Raw genomic sequence first — 27900 nt, 5'->3', positions numbered from 1 at the left:
ACCTGGGACGATACATGCATCATTCCCTGCCTGACAGGATGTTTAAAATCTTAAGATAGTTTACTTCAAAGCCAAAAAGAAATTGGAAGAAACTAAAGAGCACGCTAGTTCAGTGGTCCACACGTTTAAACTGAGTCTCACCTGCCATCGAAGTCCGCGCTCACTCCGATCCAGCAGGTCCAAACCAACGCGAACTTTACGATCCACATCCCCGTGCTCGCGCGGTGCGTAAATCCAAACGTCGCCGCTGCTCTCCTGCGTTCGGAAGGAACGACGGCGAGCTTTAGATCCGTCAGTGCTCGAAGCTTCGAAGCGGGGTCGAACAGAGAGCGCCGAGGAGCCGTCCGTGTGCGAGAGACCGGTGCGCGCTCCGCTCCTCTCCCCGCTGGAGAGCCGTGGACTGGACTGGAGCGCTCCTCTGAGTGAGTCTCTCTCTCTCTCTCCTCCCTCTCCACGAGCGCTGCGCCCAGTAAGGAGAGACGGGAGCGCTTCTTCCACATGCCCCATTACTGCCATGAAACGACATATTATGCGCGTGTGCGCCTATTTAATGATACTGCGTAAAATGCGCTTTTACTTTTGCGTAACGTAAACTAAATGCACTGTTATTAACGAACATATGGCCTATATTTGATTAAAACTGGAAGTGCACGGCTGTTTGTGAAATTTACTAGTTATCTGCGCAAAAATGGTCAAATGTCACACATTTTTGTAAAATAAACCAACAGCAATATGACAGTATTATATTGAATATTATTTAAATATTAATGTGGATGGATAACGTTTATGCTTGAGGTATGTGAAAAAATATATTATATTATATATTATATATAAATAATATGTTATATATACGTTCTTTCCATTGCCAAAAATATATATATATATATGTGTGTGTGTGTGTGTGTGTGTGTTAGAGTTCATTTGTAAAGACTGACAACTCAAAAACCTTTTTAGGTTACTCTCAAGATCTTTTCCCCACGAACACATACACAAGTATACATACATTATATACATACATCCATACATTATGCACACACACACACACACACACACACACACACACACACACACACACACACACACACATTTACATATATATATATATATCTTGTATTCTGTTTACTTTAAAAGTACATTTTACAGCATTTTACTTATGATCCTTGCTCTTTCACTCCGGGAGTCCGCTCCGTGTTTTGTCGCATCTATCTGTGATCACACTGTGTTCAGGAAGGTCGGGGGTGAACAGCTAGATGCGCTGCAGTCCACGACGGCGAAGCGGCTCATCCGCTGGATTACTTTTGGAAGTTTGTTTTTGTGTATCTAAATAAATAAGTACACTCCCTCGGTGTTCGAAAAGTGCTAACAACTAATCATAATGAATCTAATCAAATGAGTGCACCCGATCAGATCTAATACAGCACAACGATTTGCTGTTGTCGGCACACTTTGTAGAAGAAAGAGACAGCTAAAGGCAGTTCAACATAGCAAACATTAAAGATCCAATAAGATAGAAGGAAATCATCATCATAGAATATTAAGCAGTTTGCCCTCCATTAAATTTTTCTATTAAATATATTTCCCATTACTCATACCATTAATCTAACCTATTTATATTTTATTAAAACAATATGAATAGGCCTTTAATAGAAATGTTGTAATATAGCTGTGTGTGTGTATATATATATATATATATATATATATATATATATATATATATATATATATATATTGTACAGTAAAAAAACAATTAAAAATCCTAAAGAAGTCTCTTCTGCTCACCAATTATGCATTTATTTGATTCACTTTTAAACAAATCGAAAGCATTTTTGCTAAATAAAAGTATTCATTCCTATAATTTCTTTCCTGAATGGTTATAGTGTATAAATGCTGATCTTTGGATATTTTTATTCACCAAAGAATCTTGAAAAAAAAATTCTCCTCAACTTTTAAACACTGAAAAATATTTTTAAAACAATTAAAAATCTAACTGTTCAAAAAACTATTACAACGTTTGACTGTTACAACTGGATGAGTTTTAAGTCACTTGTCCAGTGTGACGCTATTAAGAAATCACCAGTATTTTATATATTTATTTTTATTTGTTGATTTATTTATTCATTCATTTTCCAGACGGGAGACAGGAGGGCACCTGCGTTTGTCACGTAAAACTGCAGCAATGAAGATTTACGGTCCTAACTCATCACTTGAGTTTCAGGTCTCAAAGAGTCGTGTGCAGGGTTACGTCTCATTTTCAGTTTCCCCATATCTTTGGTCAGAGGGCATATGAAATAAGCCTCCGTTTCGACTCCATTTTCATTGGGTGAAGACTTAGACATGCAAGTACGCCGGACAGCATCTATATCTGGTCCGGTCGAAAAGCGGTCCAGCGTCATATTCAAGCTCTAAACTTTTAACAAAGATACTATATTGCACAAAAATTGCAAGGTAACAGCTCATATTGCAGCGGAGTAGGAAGATATTGGAAACTGTACACAACCTGGCTGCATTCACACGGTGAACCAAAGCGCCTCATTCCCATTTTCTGCTTAAATATAACTTTGTAAAATTGTTCATGCAAGCTGTTGAACAAGCGATCCACAACAGCACTGGTCCTTTTCTTCTTCGCTGTAAATCATGAACATTTATTACTATCATCATTATTATTATTATCATGATAAGTGTAGAATAATAAAAGAAAATACACCTGAACATTGTCACATTTTTATAAATTTCCTATTTATTTCCACGTATAAAAAGTGACCCAGATCGGAAGTGAAAATGTCAGATTCAATGCAATTTTTCTCACACGAGAGCAGGGGGGACAGATTTGGGCTACATTCAGCAGGGCTAGAGTACGGTACCGTAAAATCAGCTCGCTTTCAAATAATATATTTTTGCAGCCGTCTAAACTGAACAGAAGATTCCTGCACGGAAAATGCAGCATACATCCTTCCTTTCCAAAGAAAGTGAAACATGCTGTTATTTTTAAGCTAAAGTTCAAACATTCAGTATGTGAAAAACCACTCGTGTGGTATTATTGGAAAATGTAATTTTTTCAAATCAAATGCACATAAATAATTCTTAAAATCGTTATTTTTTTACGAAGCAAAGAGCAAGATCAAAAAAGCGTTTAATAAAGCTGCCTTTAAACCTCTGATTTACTAATATTTAGTGTAATTCTTCAATACGCTGTGTGAAATTATTCAGCATTACGGCTACATCGACCCGGCGTACGGCGCTGCTTTATTACACAGCAGAGCTTTAGATCCGTAATGCCCAGCAGAGTTTGTTATCGGTGTCAAAGAGAAATGTGCTTCATGTGTATTTTCAGTCCAAGTGAACATGAACTACAGAGTGACATTTCAAGATATGTTAAGAAAAGACACGGTCACTATAAATTCATGGAGATCCGTCCACAGCCTCTATGAATGGTGACACTGAGAAAACTCATTTTCAACCTCTTCAGAACTGGAGAGCCTGCCGCCGCGCTTTCTGATTAGGTTTTGTCACAGATGAATTTAAGGCGGATTGCGGCTTGATTTGCTCATGAATTTTGCGGCCTGCCATAGGTGAAATTGCACATTGCTCTTCTGATATTTCCAAAAGGAGCTGACTTCCCTGTCGGAGAGGTAGTGAGGAAACGGAGATACTGTAAAGGAGGCAATAGCACAGTCTGTGCTTGTCATCAGAGAAGCGCCAGTGCCCTTGATGCATCTTTTTTACCTCTTGGGTTCTTAGCTACACAAGCAGAGTTTAATTAGCATTGTAGAAAGCGTGTGAAGAGCTGTGGATATAAAAATTAAATTTTTACGCCTTCTGCAGCAAGCGAATCTCACTGGGTGTTGTGGAGCTTGCCAGGACACCGCTATACGGTTGATAAGGTGTTGAGTGGGTTTTGGCTCATTATTATGCGGTTGCTAGGGTTTTGGGCAGTTGCTAGGTGGTTGATTACTGATCCAAGCCGAATGCCCACCTCCAAGTCTATACGATATTCGCATGGGGCCCCTTTTTCAACTCGAGCTATAAAGGACTCTTTTCCATATGTTGTACTGTCGGTCACGTGAAATAAGCATAAAGAAGCAGTGCGATTTAGGCCGAAGCAGCTGGGTTTCTGAAGGAAACGCTCCATTTTGTTCAGCAGGGAGACTGATTTGAATATTTTCCAAGTTCTGAGGTTGCTAATTGATGGTACACGTTTTGTTTTGCCGCTCTCCGAGCATTTTCGCGTTTGAAGGCCGAAATTCACGGCGTAAAAACTACATTATCCATAATGCTGCGCAGACAGTTCCACCAATCAGGGAGTTGCAATGCGAGCAAAACCTGACAAAATCCTCATGTTGTTCTAAACCTGTGTGATTTTTGTTCTTATGTTGAACGCAGAAGACATTTTGACGTTAAAATAGTATTTTTTTTTCACTGTACTGTGGAAGTCAATGGCTATCGTCAACTCTACCAACGCACTGCACGCTCCTGGAACGACACGAGGGTGAGTGAGTAAACTATCCATTTTGACCCTGAAGTACACAGCCTTGTACCTTTTCCTTTTTTTTTGGCTTTGAATAAAAACAATTATGCGATTCATGCGGCTTGGTTCCTGGCTTACAGCGCTTTGAAAATAACTCTCTGTGAAAAAAATAAACTTTTGGAACCAAAGCTGCTGAAAAACGGACAGGCACTAATGCATTTAGTTCACTTGTGTTTCATAAATAGTATGGAAAAAGTTATGTGCTAAAGTTTAAGGACCGTTTTCGCCCACAGATGCAGTTCTTAAGCAAAGCAGCAGCATAACTGCTTTACCTTGACAATGTGTCTGTTGTGTAACCCAGCTTCCTGCAGTAAGTAGTGATTTCTGGGTTACAGCGTTCGGTATTTCTTTTTATAAAGCAGAATGGTTGCTGGGAGCTCATAACTGAGAGTCAAATTTGCATACAGAGAAAGACCATACTTACAAATTACAATTAAATTGGAAAAATATCAAACCCACGTTGTCTGAATTCAGAAAGGTTTACTTTGCATCGTGTCCAATAGATGCCTTTTTCATACAACAAGCGATTGGTTTACTTTATTACATTAAATCACTCTATAAGCGCTTATCCTGCAAAAGGCTATTAAGTAGTTTTACATACAGTAATACTTAGCCTGTTCCAATCAAGGGAAATCAGCTCAACAAGCTCAGCAACTCTATATAAAAACAACCTTCCGGTATCTTCATGTCAGCATTACAATAATGCAGTTATATCTAGCTTCATTCTATCCTTTACTGTATGTGTTTGTTTTTCCATGTACGTTTAGTCAGGGCCCAGAGCCAATCCCCGAGGAAAGCAGCGTTTCCCATTGAAACGATTCCAGCTCTTTGGAAGGTGCCCCTGTCTCCGGTCTTTCACACTCAGAGAGATTGGCTCCGCTAGCAGAATTCAGATGAGCTTTGCTAGCCGGGCTCCTCAAAGCTTAAAGGTTGCGCACCTCCTCACGGCGGAGGAACAGATCTCATCTTTATATCACAAACGTGACAGTCCGCGGCTCTTCTGTAGCGAGCAATCCGGAGCGGTGTTTGATGACGCTACGGCTCCAAACACAGCAAAGTAAAGCTGAGGGAATAGTTCATATATCAGTGTGCGCTGCAGACCGATGCCAAGCTTTGACATTTGTGCAAGCCGTGGCCTAATCGAATATTCATAACCGTGGTCAGATTAATCCATGTGCTATTTCATAAATATTAACCCCTCCATTCCTCCCGCCCCAAACACAAGGGAATCGTGATAAATACCTCCTTGTGTTTACTTTCAATACTTTTAATCAAACACTCTGAGACAAAAGCTCGAGAGCTACGTCTCTGCTTTCTTTGCAAGGAGATGAGCAAATTACAATGAATAATTTTACATTGGTAATAACTTTAGAAAAGCAGGCTTTTGAGACTCTTTTGTTTCGTGCATAATACGATAACTTGCGCGGAGAGGTGCAAGGTGGTTTTACACAATTCAATGTGTCTGATTTGCAAATGGCATTTGAAATCATGTTTAATTTATTGAGAGGTGTGCAGCTTTTCGTCTATACTTTTTTTTTTTTTTTTTCACGAACAATCCCTGAGCACGCAACTCCAGCAGGAAAGTACAGATTTGTGAAAGACGCTGCTGAAATAAAAAGCACTCTAATTGTTTACATGAAGTCAAGTCTTTAAAAATCTGAAATAAAAAACGAATATACCAATTGCGTAATTACATCCAAGCACGAATCAAGTGTGCCTGCGCACATCAAAAGAATAGTTCCCCCAATTATTAAAATCTTGTCGTAATACCAATGTGATTCAATGGTGGCATTACATAGTTTCTTCTGTCGTATGTAAAAATCTCAGAGCTTCTGCATTAAAGGAAAGATGGTACAAAAGCACCATGTTCAAAGCGCGCTTTATACTTTTCTCATAGGAAGCATTTTAGTGTTAGTTTAAATCAACATCCACTTTTGCTGTATTGAAAACAGTGACTATAAATGAGGTCGGAATGATGCACAAATTGTAATATTTGGGTGAGCTATCTCTTCTTACAAATATAAAATGTTCAAGGTAACATGAAAGAAAACACGGAGGTATTGATAGTCCTGACATGGCGCGGGTATTTGTCGTGAGTCAGTGTTATCTTATCGGTTTCCCCACCAGCATATTGTTCTTAGGCGAGCAGCCCTCGGGGACCATGGTCATCACCCTCACTGAATACCCATGATTCTCGGCGGCCCAACTGCGGTCCAAGTCCACCAGTCCCATACAGCGCTTCCCTGGTGATTGAGGGAGACAAGGTTTGGAAATGAGACTAATTAGGAAACGTTATAGTTAATGAGCACAGGCCGGAAATCTCTGCTAAAGACATTACTCAGGTTAATTATGGTCAAGAAAAAGACTTTACTTTAAGATTTTACTGAAACATAAATGTGTTTTTAACCGTTTTATCAGGCTTCAAACTAAAATTAATGCGGTGGTTTTACCAAAGACTTTTTAACCTTGAATCCGAAAAAAAAAAAAAAAACACACACAATGAGAGTCTATAGGCAAGACATAAAAAGTTCAAAAGCATTAATGTGTAGCTCACATTTTTAATAAATAGCTTATATTAAGCAATTAGTACAAATGCGTGTTAAATGAGCTGTAAAAGTTGTCTAAATTGTCCTTAAAGTTGTATTTTTCAAGGTGGATGAACAAGCTATTTCTGGTATCCTTGCACATAATGTAAATTGGGTTGCATCAGTTTGCAACATTTTGGTAGGTGTTTTTTTTTTTTTTTTCCAGAAATCCTTCAAATATGCTGATTTGATTCTCAGGAAACATTACTTATCATTATCAATGTCTAAAACAGTTCCCGCTTCTTGACACAGAAACCATAATACATTTTTTTTTTTTTTCAAAATTAATTGATAAGAAAGCTCTTGCGCATTTAATAAATGAATTCTGAAACTTTTTTCCAAAGTGGAATTTCAAACGACTTTAATAACAGACATTTCTTTAAAGAGGCTCCGTTATCGCAGGGATAAAACAGTCTAATTTAAGCAGGCCCTTTTGAAAACATACTAAAGACTTTAAAACAAACTTTTTCATCTTATCAATCTGTAATTAACAGCTCATCTGAACTCAAAGATATAGCAGGGCCTTTGAAAGCCTTTGACACGGCAGAGGCATCGGCGCTGGTTAGCATGTGTTTTGTGAAGAGGCTGAGAGGCTGTCATCTCGCCAGCTATAAAAGATGGCCAGTGGAAGGAAAGATGACAGTGGCGTCAGATTTATGTGAGAGTGTGATGAGACTGAATGTGTGTGCTGAGAAAATTTGACGGAGAGAGAGGTCACAGAGCGGGAAGATGGGTCTGAACTCACTACATCGTTAGAGATTCACCAGTTATACTAAACAGAAATGCTTTGTAAGGGCTTACTGGTAACCTATCAAGTGCCTTTGGTCCAGAGAAACATTTACAAAGTTTTTTTAATATGTCCAGCGGGAAATGCAAACAATTAACCATGCTGCCATTTATCAACTAGTGTTTTGTGTCACTGAACCATTATGCTCGTCTTTGGTGCAACAAAAGCGATGCTGAGCAGTGCTATTTTAGCATCACTGATATGCTGTTTTGATTTGTATTAATATATATTTTTAAATAAATTGTTGGAGTGTATGTTTTTGTTGATTCCCCCATCCGGGTTGCCAGTTAGTGGGAAACACAGCGTACTGCATCATGGAAGGGTGGAAACAAACTGGGTCAAAACTGAGATTCTACTGAACCTAAAAAAGGCTTCAGTCTAAAACCTCCATGTCTAGTGGCATATAAAAGCACGGATAAACCATCCCATCGGTTTGTTCCCATTGCATGTCCTCAATCTGGCAACCCAGACATTTTTAATCTGAGAAGGTGGGGCTACACGACATTATGTAATTTTTTATTTATTTATTAAAGTTAGGTCATATTTTCTCCAGTTTTTTTGCACTGTTCTTGGTTGCGGCAGTCATTAGTGAGTTGCGCATTGTTAGTAAACCACTATTTTTATATATAAAATGATAACAGTCTCACACAGCCAAACTTTTGATCAGTCTCTTTAACCCTGAACCTAACCCTCGCCTTAAAACAAATCTAGCCAGATGGACGATCTCTATTAGGAATTTCCTCTCCTAAAAAAAAAACAAAAAAAACAGGCACAACAACACTGACCACCTGTTAAAAACACAAGCATCTTACCGATTAATCGTCGTTCTGGGGGTAAACTGACAGCCGTCTGGTCTGCAAACCTGCACAGGATCATATGCTCCTGTGGAAACCATAACACGTTTACATACCGAACACATGCACACACATCAATAAACACACTTGCATCTAAATGTACACGCACGAAGATATCTGAAAAACAGCACGCATGCTGCCCGGCTAGCGTAAATTGCAGAAAAACATCGATGCATCAGATCGTTAGGGTTGTGGTGAGGGAACAGACCATTTATCAACCCTTTACAACCAGCCATTAAAGGGAAACACAGAGGAAAGCGGCACCTAGTTCATTTTATATTAATCAATATACTCTTAATTGCATTTTTTTTGCAAGGAACGTTGCAAGGAATTGCTGCAAAATGACTTCCTCTGCTTTTGATGACCAACGATGGCTTCAAGCAACCATTATTCTGCATTAACTGAGTGAAACAAGTGCTGATGGAAAGGAACGTAACAGCCCTGGCAGATTGATTCCTCCTATCAAGTTTAATCCTCTGGGCTAATAGCTGCGATCAATGGTATAACTCAGTATAACGTCTCAAAAACAGGTTTTAGCTCAGTAAAGTGTTTCTAGAGCATTTTTAGCATTCATGCCGATGAGAAACACTCTGTTGATTATCCTAGTTTGGGAAGAAGCATAAAGAAGAAAATCTATCTTTTAAATTTCATTTTAAACAAATCAAACTCAAATTAAGTCCTAACAATTAAAATAGATTTTTTTCCTGTGGGGGAATTTCAATGCATTGAAATCATCTTATCAATGCATTTAAGTGCACTGTGCTTCTTTAAATCACAACGCAATGAATACCCAGTCAAATTTAACTAACCAGAAAGAAAAGTATTTGTATCTAAACTGCGTGTAGATCACATTTTGAGTGGTATTTTCCATTGCTAAAGTTGGTAGGGTGTTATGGGCGGTTGCCAGGTTTGCTATGTAATATTACACCTGCAGTATCCTCAACAAGTCCAAACAGCTTAATTCATAATTCAGTTTGTTCAAATTCCAATAGTCATAGCCAGATTATGAATCACTGATTCAAATGACCACCATCAACTGACCACTATCATATATACATATATATATATATATATATATATATATATATATATATATATATATATATATATATATATATAGATAGATAGATAGATAGATAGATATTTATTTAAAAAAATTCTTGTTTGTTTTATTGCAGGAATTATAAGGGCATTCTAACTGCATTCATCAATCAGTGAATGTCTTTGGACTGTTAAAAGACTCTCAAATTTCATAATCCAAAAGGGGACGGTGGGTTTGGGGATGCTTTTGGTCATTTTTTCAACCAGGGGGATGCCATCCCGCCCGAGCCCTGGTTATAGCAAAAGCAATGTTTGTTTTGACAAACACCACTAATTAAACGTCTGTTTGCTCTAGATCTACGCTCGGGCAACTGCCTGTTTCTCGTAGGCCCCTATTGTAGGTGATATCTCTGCCGGGGCCGTGAACGCAGCAGCGTAAGAGAGTCAGTTTAACACGGGTGACTGTGAGATACGACTGATTAACCTCATCCATTACTCACACTTCTGCCTCACTGTTCCATCGGTGCCTGGAGATAAGACTGGGAAAAATACAATGTGCAACTGCAGCACACGGGCACTCTATTCCCAGGAATACCCTACTTCGCCAGAGCTTGAGAAAATCAACAGTGAAGAGAAGGAAAAACATTGGCTTATGGACAGATGTTTTCAGCTCCTCAGGATCTGTGGCGTGTTCCTGTACTGTAACATTTTCACAAAGCTACTGCTTATAGCAAAGAGCTTCTGTTTTTTTCCATTAAATTTTGGTTGATATTATAATTTTTTCAGATTAGGAAACTCTACTAACTATTGTCTGTTAAACTGGCTGCTTATTAGTATGCAAATTGCATATTGGCTGTTTATGTATACTTAAACTTTAATGACTTATTTAAAATGAAATATTAAAATGTATTTAGCAAAAATTACTGAAACTAAAATGAAAACAAAACAAAAAAAATATTTAACAATTAATAAACACTATAATAGTATAGAAATAATACTAAAATAACAATTGGCAAAGAGCATTAGCATTTAGTTTTTTTTTTATGCAAGGGTCCTAAGAGCAGTCTGCTTGTATATCAGGATCTGTTCTATTACCAGGCTAGCAAGTACCTCTTGTCCGTCATGAGCTGAACATGACTAAACACTGCTCTTCACATACATGAGGCATATTATGAGGCTCTCCTGTGGAGTTTTCCCAGAAGAGTCTCGCACTCAGAAGCAGGCAGTGTGACGTCCCACACGTAGGCGCTAATGAAAAAGAGTGAAAGCGAGGGCTGAAACACTTACCTTATAGCTCAAAGTCTCCACAAACCTCGCTGCTGTGAAGAGAGACGAAGGGGGGCAGACTTAATGAACTCACGCACACACACTGAGGCGCGAATGAAAAATGACACGAGTTAAAGAAAGAAGTTTAAGGAGAGGACAGCGTATCCGGATCAAGGAGACATTGAAAACATTCTCTACGAACAAAAAAAGCATGCGGCGGTTCGGTTGCAGAAATAAGTCGTGTGTAAACACAGGCGGATGTCTCACGTAACGCTTGCATGATAAACAAGAGCTGTGGAGATTGCGTGTGTGTGGTAGGTAATGTTTGCTACATTAACCGTCTGTCATCAGGTCGCCCTTTTTGGCCTACTGTCGAATGCCACGAATGACAAATCACTGTCATGGCAACACCGTGAACATAACCACGGAAAAATAATTTCCTGCGCTCCCTGCTCCTGCCACCCCGACGCTCACGCCCCGCGGCAAAATTCCTGCCTGAGATTAAATGAAAGTTTACGCCAGATTTGGAGAGCGATAGCTTTCGATTGAGGGAAAAAACCGATGACTGTTCGAAAGCCAGTCGTGAACTGCTCGCTCTCCATTTTACCTCATTTTAACACGTCCTTGCCAAGATTAAACGAGGCTCAGCTGCGATTGTTGATACAGGACATTCAATTCTGAGAGCGTTAATAGGAAGACAGGAATAGACACAATAATGAACGCTTATCACGGTCGGCTATTTTCGATCGTCCTAATAAATCACTCGTTCTTGTTGGTTTCATTTCAGAGTATGCCGAGCTTAACATTTAATACCGTGGATTATTGCAGATCTACACTGTCGTTGTGTACTGTGGAATTAAGCGAACAAATGAAAAGAGAGCGAGCGAGCGAGAAAAGTCAGGGAGACGGAGGAGACGTGGTTTTTTTCACCTCTTGGGAAAGTTGAATTTGAGCGTGTTTTGAATGAAGCCGTAGCAGCAAGGGCTAATCACAAATCCCGCCCGCGCCTGGAGGCAGCGATCCAACACCATGTCTGTCGCTACGCCGCACGCATGCAGGGCCACCTGAAATAGACACAAGACACCAGTCACGCTACTTCAAGATATTAAAGAGCTCTTAAGCCAAAGCTGGTAACCAAACTACCACAATTGTTGATATATTGATCAAATTTCCCCTTACAATTACACTACCGTTTAATAGTTTGGGGTCAGATTTTTTAAGTTTTTAAAAGTTTTAAAAGTCTTTTATACTCATCAAGGCTTTTATTTGATCAACTAAAAAACTATAATATTGTGAAATATTACTATAAATTCAAATTACCATTTTCAGTTAGAATTAGTGCTGTCAAAATTTATTGCAGTGAATCATGTGAATCAAATTTTGTTGTTTTTATATATATATATATATATATCATATATATATATATATATATATATATATATAAACATATATACATCACATATAAACACACACACACACACACACACACACACACACACACACACACACACACACACACATGTAATAAATAGTTAATAGAAAGAAAAATGTGGGTCTACTTTATTTTAGGATCCAATTCTCTCTATTAACAAACTATTAATTACAACATTTTCATTAACTAACTCCTAATTTGCAGTTTATTAATAGTTAGTAAGGTAGCTAGTTAAGTGTATTGGATAGCAGGTTAAATACGGGCATGCAGAATATGTGCTTTAATAAACAGCCAATATGTTAATAACAGGCACGCTAATGAGCAACTAGTTAATAGTGAAAACTGGTCCCTATGCTGAAGTATTACTAAAAGGTGTATGGGAAACTTTTATTTACTTACTTGGGTAACACTTTATTTCGATAGTCCTCTTTGTAAATTTTAGTAACATTAAGTATCTTTGCAATAACATGTCAATTATCAGCCATTAGAGAATTAGAAACTTACTGTTAACCCTAAACCCACCCTAACGGTCTACTCTGAGAGTTAATAGACATGCGGTTGTGAATGAATGAGAATTAGTTGACAAGTAGTTACTTATATTTGTCTAAAGTGGACTAAAATAAAGTGTAACCTTACTTGATAGTTACAGAACTTTATTCAATGAATTAAAAAAAGTATGAAGTGATTAAAACATGACGCCCGCATGAAAGATTCAAATAGAATGAGTTATACCATCATAAATGTGTATATTAGACTATTTTCCAGTGCTCAGGGTGGCGTGAATCAATGCATGACAACTAAAAACCGGATTAAACTCTTCACGCTGCTTTCCGCCTGTCCTTGACCACATTTCCACACATCATCTCAAAGCTCTTCCCACCTTTCTGTGTCTAGCCGTGTTTTCTTATTGATCTGTTAGTGGCTCAGGCACAGAACGAGAGAGAGACAGAGTCATAGCCCGCCGCTGTGACACCGCATGACAGCAGACGTCTCTCTGCCTATTAGCAGGAAAAGTGGATCGAACAGCTTGATGGAGGGTAAAGAAAAGTCTTAGATGTCCTCTCAGAAGCTCAACTGAAGATCAAGCGTTCGGCTTGGCTCACGGACCACTGCCTGTATCCGTCACCGTTAGGGTGAGAAACTGGAACAAATAATGCAAACTGTTGTCTCAGTGAGAGTGTGCGCGCGCGCAGCCGACCAAATCCACGGATTAACACCCTTCAAATCCCCCCATAAGAAGTTTTCCGGGAAATGTGGCCAAATCTCAGAGGATTCGCTCTACACGCCGTTTGGAGTTGCCATAGAAGAGGAAACATGGTCTGTGAACTCCGTGTTGGAAAACACGCAGCCTTAGCTGACATTTTATAAGCCGAGACGGAATAAATTAGGAAAAAGCAATATTGGCAAAGCGTCCAGTGTGGATTGTAATTAAGTTCTCGAGACGCTAATTAGACCGAAATGATTCATAATGTCTTTTTAACAGGATCTGGAGTAAAGCCATTCTCAAAAACCCCGGCAGGTGTTTGAGTATTCAAGGGCCACCCTTATGTACTAATCAGAATCCATTAACGCAGGGTTGGGCTCTTTGAAGTAGACTACAGTCTCATAATGGGGCCATCCGTTCATGTCTGAAGCCAACAACAGAGCGCCGCATCACCACAACAAGCAAAATCGACCGTGAAAACCTGGCGCTTTGAAGACGTCAGCTGGTGAATTTATAAAGTTAACAATGATGCAACAAGACGACAATACTACTGATAGCGTTTCTTAAGAGACACTTTCAGAAGAGGTTTAGTAAAAGTACGACTTTTAATGACCATTAAAAAAAGAGAAAAACCGACAACGATGGACAAGAACCTTTAAATAGCAAAGTACGAGAATTTTTATTTTTCGCAATATGAAAAAGAATAAAATATAGAAAAAAAAATCACAGACTGAACTATTCACATCAAAAATGTTTTTTTTTTTCCAAAAGGATTCTGGCAGATGCCTTAAAGGAATAGTTCACCTTAAAATGAATCATAATAATAATTTACTCGCCCCTAAGCCATCCTAGGTGTATATGACTTTCTTCTTTCAGATGAGTGATTTGAGTCATATTTTTAAAAACAGAAATACTTTTGTTACAAAACCCTTCGACCTGCTTCAAAAGACACGCGTTGACCACCCGGAGGCGTATAGGTTAGTTTCACAATGGCTATATCCGAATTATTCAAAATAATGGCCGCTAATCCACCAGCATTACCAAGCTTGGAAGAGCCAGGGTACATTTTTAAAAAACTCTGACTGTGTTCGAAAGAAGAAAGTCATATACACCTAGGATGGCTTGGGGGCGAGTTAAAAATTAGGTTCCTTTAATGCAAGATATAGCTGGGGAAAAAAGATATTACTCACTTTAACACAAAATACAAGATCTGATCAAATATATTACTTTTAAGTAGATATATAGTGATAGGATAATAGAGCAAACCGTTCAAAACCAAGGATAAAAGCACAACCAAAACAAAAGCATGCGTATATGAACCGATCCAAACCAATAAAAAAGAAAATGATCAACATATTCATTTGAAAAATGTTGCTTGTTAATATTTGCAGATGAATGTTCATTCTTGGTAGTAAAGCAATCACGCTCGAGTTTGACGTGATGAAATCGCTCTTGGCATTCTTTGGTACAGCGATTAGGCCAGAATCTATTTCTTACAAAGAGGTTGAAAAGCGCATCACAATCATTCCAAGTCTTTCATCGGAACGTCGGATGCTCCGTCTCTAGAACGAATTTACAGTCATAATGAGACAAAGCTGGTGGGCCGTCTCCCAAGAGATCAGATGAATGTTGTTTAGCATGGGAAAGAAGCAGCGTCACAAAGCTCAAGTTTGTTTTTCCTTCGCAAGCAAATAAAGTGGAATTCGCGTCGGTTTTGTGTGGTCTCTCGTACTAAAGGATCCGACAAACAATATAAATGAAGGTTTTCTGAAAGCGCTGGAAATACAAGACATTGACAAAGAGCGTAACGTCAACCTCGATGCTAGTTTTTCCTCGTGTAAATTATTCAGCATCGGATGGCAAAATAATAAAGCGTGCTGCAAAAGCATATTTCTTTATTAGATTTTTTTTTAAAGCAGGATTTCATTTTTGCTGATGATATTTCTTTTCTTCCCTTCAATGGGGGTAAAAAACTTTTCTGTCTTTATAATTAAGTAGTTTGCCCGAGGTGTGGAAGGCACAGCCTCACGACTACGACGCGAGTTCATTATTCACAGCCACAGAACACAGCAGTGCGCTTGTTTCACCATCATTCAACAGGTACAACAAATCAAGTTTGAGCAAACAGCCCATAACTTCTCTTTTTCACATCATTACCCACGTTTAGTCATTTTTTATCCCCCGGTGTAGCTACAAGCCTTATTACAGACTGTCTTAAAAAAGGAATAGTAGCTATTTTCACATACATCTAACCCTCTGGGAAACAATATGCATCCGTTTACAAACAGTTCTGGCTGTGCTGCTTTAGCAAGCAAAGCCTTTTAATCACTTATGCTAATGAAACGTGAGCGATGCAAGATCAGGTAAAAGTTATGTTCTTCTGTAATTCTGTGGTGAGGATTATTATTATTATTTGATTTATTTTCAATTGTAATATTTTAGAAAAGAGGACAGGTAAATGTAACAACCTCTATCGTTAGTTTGATACGGATACGTTTTGTACTAATTTAGCATTTTTGTTTTTGTATATATATATATATATATATATATATATATATATATATATATATATATATATATATATATATATATATATATATATATATATATATATATATATATATATGCCTTATATCATTAAGGTATATATAAGGTATATATAACATGCACTTCTGAAATTTTGAAGGACTCGCTTTTGGTAAGTGTTTGTTAAATTGATATTAGCTTAGTATTATGCATGCATCAATTTTTAAGCGTGATGAGTAATAACATTAGCTTGTATGATTTTTTTGTTTTGTTTTCTTGAGCACTGCTAATGATACGAAAGCAACGTATCGCTATCTGATACAGTTAGCAATGTACCAAAGTAATCACAAAAAGGGATTTTCATATTTAGCAGGTCAAACTTCATAAAGAAACATCAGGTTTTCGAGGAATTAAATAAACAACAATAAGCAAAAACAGTGCAGTTTAAAGAGATAGTTCTGTTTCTGCTTAATTTGTGCACCAAAGATGAAAAACAACTAACACACGCACACAACAAATTGTCCTATCGCTTGCACAGGCACTAAAAGAGTCAGCTACAGCTGATAGAAGTCAAGGAACGCTTCATTTCCACGTGAAAAAAAAAAACAGATAAAGTCAGAATGGTAAATTTGAAACAGCTTTTAGGTGACTGTTCGATATGAATCTTGCATGTTTTTATTTTTTATGATTGTGCTAGTAGCCCAAAAGAAGCTCTACACGGAGATACAGGTATGTGTTCGGGGAAACAGTGAAGGTTTGATAAAGCTCTTTGTGTGTGCAGCTGATAATCCCCTAACCCCGGCCGCGTGTGAAGCTCAATACTGCAGCCGCAGCTCTCTGTGGAGATGAGGCCAGGGCTGCAGGCCCAAACATCTCATTACTGCCAGAAACAAACAAGATCTGCAGTAAGCACATACTTCCTCATTTATTACAGACACAACAGCGTCCCTCAAAGATTACACAGCAAAAAAAAATTACTTTATTAATCCGTATTTTTATAGATACAATTTTCAGATACATTCTTTCACTTTTTTTTTTTTTTTTTTTTTTTTTTTAACCACACGGGCAAACTTTTTGGAGATTTCTGCTAGAAATGTAACAAAACTACTTACCAGTGCCTTACGGAAAAAAAAAAAAAATCTGTATTAATATTTTACTCATAGCAAACATATTTCTGTCAGAGGTCAGAGATTGCTTTACACTGCTAAAATCCATCTATATTCTGTAACAAAAACCTGCCGTCTCATTTATAACATGTTTGTAGTTACGACGCTTATGCTTGTGTTGGATAGACTCATGTCGATGAGTCCGTTTCATCACTCAGAACGCAGAAATGAGAAACCCACTCACTTCTGAAACAAACGTAAGGGGTAAACCGCATAATTAATACGGAAGGTAGGTAGAATCAAACAAGCTGCAACGACAGAGCACCTTTTTCAATCCTTTTTAAAAAGGCTTTACAAATGCAAATGAAGAGATACCTGTACCTTCTGGCAAAAAGTATGTTCTTCATGCGAAATTATTAAAATTGCTTGAACGAAAACAAATGTTGTACGCAAACATTAACAAAAGCAATTATCTATCAAAGGCTTTAAGTGAGGCCCAAATGTCTGAGATTGCACTGAAAATAAAAGATTCAAACATTCAAACAAAGATTTTGAAAAATGCAACAAAGGAACACTATGAAATATTTAACCTTCATATTCAAACAGAAACAATGATTGCAATCAATTTTTACATGACGTTATGATTCACTCAGCTCACGACGCAATGATTTTTTCACTTTAAGACAAACTATAAATGAAAAGATGTTTTATTATTGCTTGGACAGAATGCTATTTTTTTTTTTAATTTTGAAACAAAGCCCAATTCAAATATTTTCATATGAGCAAACTAAGGCTTTGCCTGTGCTTTCAATTTAAAATAAGAGGCAACTACTGCATTTTTATTTATGATCCAAGCACGCAGCATAAGCACTTTTAATCTAAATTGAATTAATTGTTTATACTAAACTATGGAGCGTCAGCGCATACCAAAACATTTTTAAAAATCATATGCTTGTCAGTTATGCTCAGGATCTGTTAGGCCTTTGCCGGCATTTCACCTGATTTGTTCTCCTTATTGTCAGCCTACTGCAAGCTAACTCTATCCCTTTAGTGGCTCGCGTTATTTTATTTTAACAGGTTATTTTCTATACAGGTGCAGCCCATTCCTGCACTTCACATCCCCTGCACAGCCTGGAGCGTAACATTTATTTCCCTGATCTCCCGCTTTCGCTATTGTCTTCGCTTGTTTCTTCACGATACCTGCAGAACTTCTGATGGTTTCGGCTGGCGACTGGTCTTTTTTTGGGGAAACATTGGTGTTTGAGGCATTTCCATGTACACAATGGTTATTAATTAACTATGCTGAGTATATAGTTTTATATTCCACAGCACCTTTAAATCATCACAATTTACATCCCTATTAATCATTAAAGAAAATCTGCATCATATAAGCAAAATAGAAGAATTTGAACCAATACTGTATTACATTCATTGACATAGTATGATTTATGACAAGAACATAAATTCTAGATAGAAACCACTTCCTACACACACACAAAACATTACCGCAACACGATTTTGGTCTTATTCTTTACAGACAAACATCATGCATCTGTACAACAAAATGTGTTGCTTACCCCAATGTTAAAGTTTCCAGTGAAATAGTCAAGGTTTGTCTGGATGAAGCCAATGTTTGTCAATCCAAGCTGAGCGCTTCGGTCTCTGGCCCTGACCAGTGACTCCTCTTTATTTTCAATAAGAATAACCTGATTGATAACAAAAAAGGAGACATTTTTCACCATATCTTTTACAGTTTACTGGTTCATTGCCAAATTGCTCAGTGATTCTCAAACTGCTCTTCTCTGAAAAGCCTTTTTATCAGAAGGAAAGCAAATCAGGAGAGAAAACGAAGTACTAAATGACTACCTAATAATCCACTGAACCATCAAAGGTGTATTGGTGCTCAAAGAGTATTCTAATGCAGAGCTGATTTTCCCATTCGCGCTAGTTAAAGTACAATCTTCCCAACAAGGTCTTTTGGGGGAAAAAAAAAAAAACCCAACAACAGTGTGGAACTAGTTTATTTTTCCAATGTCTACAAATGAGGTCACCAGGGAGGAAGACAGATTTAGTTTCTCTTCTTTGACTCCTTTAACTTGAACTTGCTACACTTGAACAAATCAGAAAGTCTTACCTGACATTTAGGAAGTGTGTACGCCAAAACAATCCCAACGTGCCCCTAAGAAAACAAACAAAGAGAAAGCTGCAGAAGATCTTGGAGAAGCAGACTTTAAAGAGCTCGTCAGATCAAAGTCTGCTGACGAGAACACAGACGCCCATCAGAATATTGACCTGTTGCTCGCAGGGCTTATATATATGCGCAGAATAACAAGAGCACTCCCTAACATTACACGAGGTGACAAGGGAGGAGAACAGATGCTTACTGACACACATGTAGACTCTCGTAAGAAAACAGAAACAAGTCCAAGACGTTTTTAAAATGTCAGAAGGCAACTTACCCCCCCGCTGCAGAAATCCACCACCGTGTGCCCGTGGCGGGCCTGCTCCATCACCATGGCAACCAGGTTGTTGAGCTGCTGTTGTTTGCGCGGCGGCGGGCGTCTGACATCTTACCTTTGGAGAAAAGTGAATGTTAAGACTGCGACGCACTAAAACTTAACAAAAGCCACAATTAAAATGAGTGTCCGCGTTAGAAATATTAGAGTAAGCTAGATACATTCGGTAATGTACAGTTAGCAGGTTATCGCAAAATAAATCCAGTCAAATCAGTTCATGCATGGGTTTAGAGAGGATTTTTTTGACACTCATCTGGTCAGGTTGGGAGACCAGCTAAAACTAGCGAAACCAGTTAGGTCAGTCAACCATTTTTAGGCTGGTTTCAGCTTTTTTTTACAGCAGAAAATGTTTTAAGTTTCTATAGTTTTTTAATATAAGAAATGAAAAAGGTGGAAGGATTATAGAGACAAGTAAAGATATGTAGGAAACAAATATAATGAATGCAGCAGGGGTGCAACGGATCATAGATGATCAGTCCACACACGTGATTTATGATTAACTGTTAACTTTTAACTCTATGATGGTGAAAATTATTTTGGATAAAAGCGTCTGCTAAATGACTAAATGGAAATGGAAGTGTTTTGCATTGCCGTCAAATTGGGACTCACACCCGATAGATAGAAAGAAAAATGGATGAATTGAGAGAAAGAGAGATGGATAGATAGACTAATGGATGATGGATGGATGGGCAGAAAGATAGAAGGACAGATCAACGGATGGACAGACAGAAAGAAAAATGGATGAATTGAGAAAAAAGAGAGAGAGATGGATGGATGGATGGATGGATGGATGAGATATTTCACACAGTTATGTGAAAATGCCTGTTTTGGACAGTTTTTTGGTAAACACAGTAGGTTATATCCATGTCATCAGCTGTTAATTAAGCTGTGATGAATCAGTATTTAACTTGTGTAGTAAGCGTTACATTGTTTTACACTCTATTACACTTCTGCGCCTGAAAACTACTGTTACTGTCTTTATACAGTATAGCCTATAATTTTATGTTGTAGGCTGTTCATCTACGCTTGTAATGTGTGCAATTGCTCTTGTTGTATTACTGACTTTAGACGTTCAGCTAGTACTTTCTGCTGGGGTATAGAAATCCTTAAAGTAAGGTTATAAATGAAAAGCAACTTTTTTTTGTTGATCCTAGAAATGATCCAATCCGTCACTCAAAATCCGTAGTATGATCCGAAACCGTGAGTTTTGTGATCCGTCGCACCTTTAATATACTAAACAACAACTGAAAAAAATCATTGTATATTTATTATGCATATTCACAAAAACTAAACATGAAATGCATTGTTATTGAACACATAAAGGGTCAAGGTAGGGTATGTTTGTTAGGTATCATAAAAACTGCTAATAAATACTAATGTGGATGTCTTGTAATGAGAAGCATTCACTTGTTACTTTGTTTGTCTTGTCCTTCACATCAGTATAAACAAGCTAATGAATACCTAAAAATGCCATTGGCTACATTTAGCATTCATACACAGTTGACAAACTGAACAGAGAACCGCCACGCACCACTTTCAGCTGTGATTAAACGGATTGAATTATTTCAACGGCTGTGTGAGAAACGTTAAAAGCACTCGAAAATACATTTTTACACCTTTTTTCCTAGCCACTCAAGTCGTCTCAAACTTTAATTGGAGTTGAAGGCTGTTTTCACACAGCCACACTCTCTGCCACGGGGAATAAATTTGCAGCAGATTTCCTGTTTTGAAGCGAGTGCTCAAGCTGCGTTGAAGAAACACCATCAATGTAATATAAATCACAGACGCGTCTGCTGTGCACCGCTGCGCTCATTTTATGCACAACTCTCAGATGAGAGCGGAAGTGCTACCTGGAGCCAAATAGGAAACAAACCACAAAACAGCCTAACAAAGCTTTGTACCATTTTGTTTATCATGTGTTATCAACGCCTGATAATTAACGTCTATGATTCTGACAGGCAACAAAAGAATCAATCAGGCTCAGGTAAGGAAGATAAGACAAACAGGCCGATTTGTTTGCAAAAAGACGCCTATAGAATTTCAATGTGTTGTCTTTCTCTAACGGGATTGAGTGCTATCAGAGTGCAGCAGATACGTGGTATGCAGTGAAGATGTAACTCATTAACCGAGAGCAGTCTCTGAGAGGCAGAAATCCAGAGGAATGTCGGTATGGGTCGTCAAAAACCATCTCTCGCACATCAAGAGGATCAAATGCTTCTGAAAACCTGCAATCCTTCCGATTAACAAATATATATATATATATATATATATATATATATATATATATATATATATATATATATATATATATAGAATGCTAGATTAGAATGAATAAAACGATGGTATTGTGATATGCTGATTATTGTAATTTATTAAAAGCACATCCAGATTAGCTATTTAGCTTATACAAGTCCAAAAGAAGCTCATTAAAATTTACGTGACTGGGACAGAAAAGTAGAGAATTGAATAAATAAAAAGTGGCTTATGTCCACATATTTATATTAGCTATAAACCCATCACTGGCTCACAGTCCATAGCGATCCATTTTACAAATGAGACTGTCATTTTCCTCATCACATCTCATTTTCAATAACATGCTGTCCTCTCGCCAGTCAAAAAAAGGCAAAAAGGATAAAAAAATAAATAAGCAAATCTTCAAATTTTACACTTTTGGGTACAACAGCTTGTCCCTGGAACAGTTTCCCGTTAAAAGGACGTATTTTCTTTTAAGGATACTGCTCGAGCACAAGCTGTTGTACCCAAACATTTTAAACCATGTTTCTGTGTGTAACTGTATTAAATGAAAAACTAATTACAGTAAGCAAATATACAATCATAAACCAACAAAGACAAAGAAACCAAGATAGAAAGAATGAAACACTACACCAAAAATGTAACTCTGAAAAAAACATACTGATTAAATTATACAAAAGCTGCATTCTGCCGACAGAAAACTCTGGCGCTGGGAGGGATGGATGAAGGAGAAACCAAGCAGAAAGACGTTCATCGAATAATGAGATATATTGATCAGGCAGAGTTTTTAATTTACCCGAGATAGCCAGGTTTGGTTCACAACCCCCTGCGGTCCTTTGAGACAAACAGACATTGATGATTGAGACGAGACGCAAGCAATGGTGTCTATACAGTATGTTGGATAGAGAAAGGGTGAAACAAATAAGAAAAGACCATGAGGTCCAATCAGAGCTGCACTGATACAATCATACACCAGTATTGCAATTCTTCTCCTCAAGATATTGCTTTTTCACTAGATTTTAAATCCATGTTTATTTATGTGCCTTTTCATATATTATGTGACAGTTCAATTAATAAAGGAACAGACTGTTTCAATAAACTGACTTTTCTCACCTATATCCTACCTGTGAATGATATCACCAACAACAACCACAACCATAATGCACAATAATTTATTGATCTTTAGGGATGGTTTTATCAGCTACCTTACAATGCTGGTTTAAGAGACCAATTTTCCCACAAACTAAACCGTAGGAGATAATATAAGAAGAAAACATACTTAAGTGTTATTGAATCAATGCAATGTTGAAAGATATAATAATATCAAATCTAAAATTAAATAAAATGTAATTAGCACTTGGTTTTAAAAAAAGGCATACTATGGTCACCAAGGCTACATTTATTTGTAGAAGAAATCTTACAGATCCAAAACTTTTTAAACAGCAGTGAATCAATATGTGATTCAGAACAGCAAATTATTGCAGCGTGCGGCGCTCCCACTGAACCAGCATTTTGAAAACCGACAGAACAGAGGAAGGGAAAATGAAAAACAGCATCTCTCTTTTCAACATAACTCAGCTTATAAGAGCTTCCAATAGCCTTCCAGCCAGCGAACCGACAGGAGAATATTTTCCAGCAATCCAGACCTCAATTTCCTTCCTTTCTGTTGTAAAGTGTGAATGTGTGCTCGCAAGCAGGGGAGGGGAAGACACAAAAGCAGACGAAAACAGGCCCCTCGAGTGGACGATCAGAATAGAGTGTTTAAGAGGCTACATCTGTGTTTGCGAGATGAGAAGAGGCCTGAATGAAGGTATTTAAGCAAGAATTGTTCAGGAGGACATCCTCAAGGCTGCTTTCCTCTGCTAACTATTCACAGTCACAGATTCGGTGAGCAAATGGGAGTTGGAACAAAATATACAGAGTTAATACATAAAAGGCAGAAGTCCATGTCCTCAGATCCCTTGAAAGGAAAATGTGGTCATGCATCAATCACTGCTTTCCAAATCCGCCTTTCATGAACTATAAAAGAAGCACCTTATTGGTGGGCCACGTCTACATCAATTAGTATTATAACTTAAAAAAGCAGTTCACCTAAAAATTACCCCATATTTTACTCAACCCAAAGCCATCCTAGGTGTATATGACTTTCTTCTTTCAGACAAAAAAAAAAAAACAAAAAAATGTATCCTGGCTCTTCCAAGCTTGGTAATGTGGGTGGATAGCGGCCGTAAATCAGATATATCCGCAAGGACTGTAACATAAAACCTATACGCCTTCGGGGTTATCCCATATCCTCTGAAGCAGATCGATGGGTTTTTGTAACAAAAATATTTATAAAAAGAATAGAATGAAATACATTTTTTAAAACCTCTGTGTTTGTCTGAAAAAAGAAAGTCATATACACCTAGTATGGCTTTCGGGGTGAGTAAAATATGAGGTAATTTTCATTTTTGGGTGAACTATTCCTTTAACGTATTATGCTGCTAATGCAGTTTTAGTTTTTGTTTCTTCTTCATTCTATTCTTCACAATATATGCCGTTAACACTGTAATACACAAATGAGAACACACACACTAATTAGGAAGTGTAATTAGGTAATAAGAACTCTAAAGCATTAAAGAACTAAGAGGATTTCAACACAAGCCACAGTTTGCTCACATTCTGGCATCTCAGCCTATAAATCCTTTCATACAAAAAAGGCGTATGTGCCATTTTTTGCTTAAATATACAGATTTGTACTTTCCCAGAGAACTGAGCCAAACCTCAAAGACTTGAGCTCAATTGGCATTTTTCTCATTTACGAAACAAATGTTTTGTTCTTGTTGTTCTGGATACTATGCCATGGCACAAAACAGTGAAATCTGAGCTCAAGATGGAATGCTGCGAGATGGAAAGTAACAGAGCCACGAGGAGGTTAGAAACAGGTCAAATTTGTATTAATTGCTTTTTTGACATTTTATCTTCACAGCTAAAAAAAAAAAAAAAAACACTTCTACTTCTCAAATACTGACACATTGAGGTCAATCGCATACAAGGTTAATTCTCAAAAGTAGGCAAACAAGAGTTTGAAAGCATATTTGCATTATCCAGCGTCTGTGAGACACTCCAGGAAGACATCATGACGCGGCTCTGTTAAATTAAGTCTAAAAGATTAACCACACAAACATCTGCATTAAAACACAAGCCATGATACTGAAAGGAAAAAAAAGATATCATCAAAAGTAATTTTGGAAAACTCAAATAGTCAAAAACTATGTTTAAAAATAAAACAAATGAACAAATACAGAATTATAAAATTAAATACAGCTGCCTAAATATTTAAACATTTATATTTTTTAAGAAATTGATACTTTCATTCAGCAAGAACATTACTCTGAAACTTTCTACCATCTGAAACTTTCTCCCAAAAAAAAATCATAAAATAGTTTATGTAGAACTTTTTGTTACTGGACTAGCATGGGACTACCATACTTCTCGTACTAAACAAAGGTTTTGCGGTGATATTTGATAAAAAAGAGAGCAAAAACAGCAAATTATGTATACCCACAAACATCAAATGATTCTACAAGTCAACCCAGACAAAAAGAAAAAACCGAGATACAAAAATGAGCATTAGTTATTGAATGCTTACGCAGCCTGCGGGTCATTTTCCAGGAATGCAGAGACGTTTTCAACTGAACCATCTAACGGCCTTTTAACGACCCTTAGTGATTTCAAAGAGAACGTACACATGAAGTATGACAGGAAGGCTGTTTTCTGACAAACCGAAGGCCTGCGCCTCCACGATTACATTGTTCAGAGGAAACTGGAAGAGCTGTGGGGACGAGGCAGGCACAGCCGGCAATCTCTCCCCAGCCCTGAGCTCTCGTTTGGAGACAGACACATTTGCTGAGAGAGAAAAACAACAGCTGTATGGCGAACACGTCCATAATAAAGCATGAGCGGCAGCGCTGGTGCAGCCCATCTGGCTGAGCTCACGTTCCCAGGGAGCCCACGCGGATTGTGTGGGAAGGCTGTGGGGAAGTTAACGGAAGCTCGGAGCCGCTTCCATCAAGTGACTCTGAGGTTAACCAATATAGGGAGACTCATTAGTAAAGATGGCAGCATGATTAGTGCAACCCGTTATTGACTTAGCAGCTTTTTGTGGAAGGGCAACGAAATAAAAAAAGGGTAATAAAGGAATACGGAACCTTCATTCTCACGGTGACAACGAGCAATTAGAGTCAGGGTTTATTCCGCTCACGTACTGCACTTGGCGAGGTGTCTGCTTTTGTTTTCCCTCCAAAACACTTCAGATCGTCCCTCGGTGGAACCGACACAGGTCAGTCTGTCCTCACAGGGGCACAGGATTTACACAGAAACCTCAGCAATAAAACAAACAGAAGGAAACCTGCATGAAAAGCCCAAAGGATAAGTGAGCAAAGTTTGGTCCTGCTGAGCAAATCTATTCAAAACTCTTTCCTTGCTCTATATGCTGAAGGTCTCTTATCAGGCATCCATCAGTAATGTTTTGTGCTGCGGACGACAATATCTCGGAGATCACAATGTAAACAGGGATGCCTTTGTTGAAACTTGAGTTCCAGAACATTCTTTAAGCTCTCAGACAAAGCAAGATGGGCCCATTTGTGCCTTAAAAAAAACCAAAAAAACAATGTTTAATACCATTAGGGATCTCTTTAAAGTACTTATCAAATAAGAATGCGTTTAGAAATGAGGTAAAATACAGAGAAATGATGAAAAGAATTTATTAATTATCTATATACATTATTTAGTAAATAGGAAATTTCAATGTCTTGGAAATCCTAAAGAATCATTGAAAATAAAATTGAATTAAAAATTAAATACTATATGTCAAGCTCTAAAATATTTACCGTGGATACTGATTCTTTCTAGAAGTTTAAAAATTAATAAAGTTAAAGAAAAATCACAAAATACTGGTACTGATATTCAGTTATTGAAACTTTTGTAATTAGACATCTTAATTATTTAAAATACATTTATTTAATTGTTAATATACTACTAGTTTCTGCAAAATGAAGCACATTTGAATACTAGTAGCTTTGAGTTTAAATACTAAAAATAAATATTAAGAAACACTGCCATACAGTAATGCAATGTATAGTGTTGGGTTCAAGTCCAAGTCTAACCAATCGAGAGGCGAGTCCGAAGTCGGAGACAAGCTTGACAGCCAAGTCCAACAAAACTATTATTTATTGGTAACTTAACATTGTTTTAATCCTTACAACTACAAAAACACAATGTCCATTTAAATGTAACAAACGCAAACATATATTGCATCTCGCCATTTAAATTTTTGATTAATAATTAGTCTCCTTCTTTGCTTAGCAAACTTAAAGTCATTTAACAGAAGTTATGGCTGAATTGATTTATGTATTGTGACATATTTCAGAGTGAAACAGGTTTTAGAATGTCAAAAATGAAAGGACAGGCTGAGATGGATCAAATACTCCCAACTCTTTAAGTTCATTTAAAACAAAACCAATGCATTTTACGAATAGTCTCCAAGACTGGCATTTTGCAGTAACTTTTTGTGTAAAGCGGGTGTCTGAGCCTATGGCAAGTCTGAGCTCTTTTAAGAAAAAAAAGTACTTGGGACTGGACTTGAGTACGAGAACGAGGCAGAGTACCCCAACTCTACCAATATATAATTCATATATAAGTATTTTGTTTAAGTTTGAACACTGGTGCTGGAATCTAAAATTCTCTCAGAAAAGTACATGTTCAGGTTTGTAAGCCACATATGACATACTGAGAGATTTACAAAGCCATAAAGCTTCTACAGTC

The 27900-nt window shown here is 37.6% G+C and overlaps 1 protein-coding gene across 1 annotated transcript in view; it reads right to left on the bottom strand.

The window, feature by feature from the left end:
* Positions 1-5990: 5990 nt before the first annotated feature.
* Positions 5991-27900, bottom strand: part of LOC122349019 (glutathione S-transferase C-terminal domain-containing protein-like) — a 42966-nt gene continuing 21056 nt past the window's right edge. The window contains 9 exon segments of the mRNA XM_043244944.1: positions 5991-6768; positions 8710-8779; positions 11080-11138; positions 11872-11906; positions 11989-12122; positions 18904-19032; positions 19461-19505; positions 19786-19877; positions 19880-19900. Of these exon segments, the coding sequence (XP_043100879.1) occupies positions 6629-6768; positions 8710-8779; positions 11080-11138; positions 11872-11906; positions 11989-12122; positions 18904-19032; positions 19461-19505; positions 19786-19877; positions 19880-19900 (725 nt within the window). The 3' untranslated portion in view covers positions 5991-6628.

This window comes from Puntigrus tetrazona, chromosome 1 (assembly GCF_018831695.1).
Source record: "Puntigrus tetrazona isolate hp1 chromosome 1, ASM1883169v1, whole genome shotgun sequence".
Lineage (NCBI taxonomy): Eukaryota > Metazoa > Chordata > Actinopteri > Cypriniformes > Cyprinidae > Puntigrus > Puntigrus tetrazona.
Note: the sequence above shows the minus strand (reverse complement) of the source record. Positions and strands in the feature narration are given on the sequence as shown.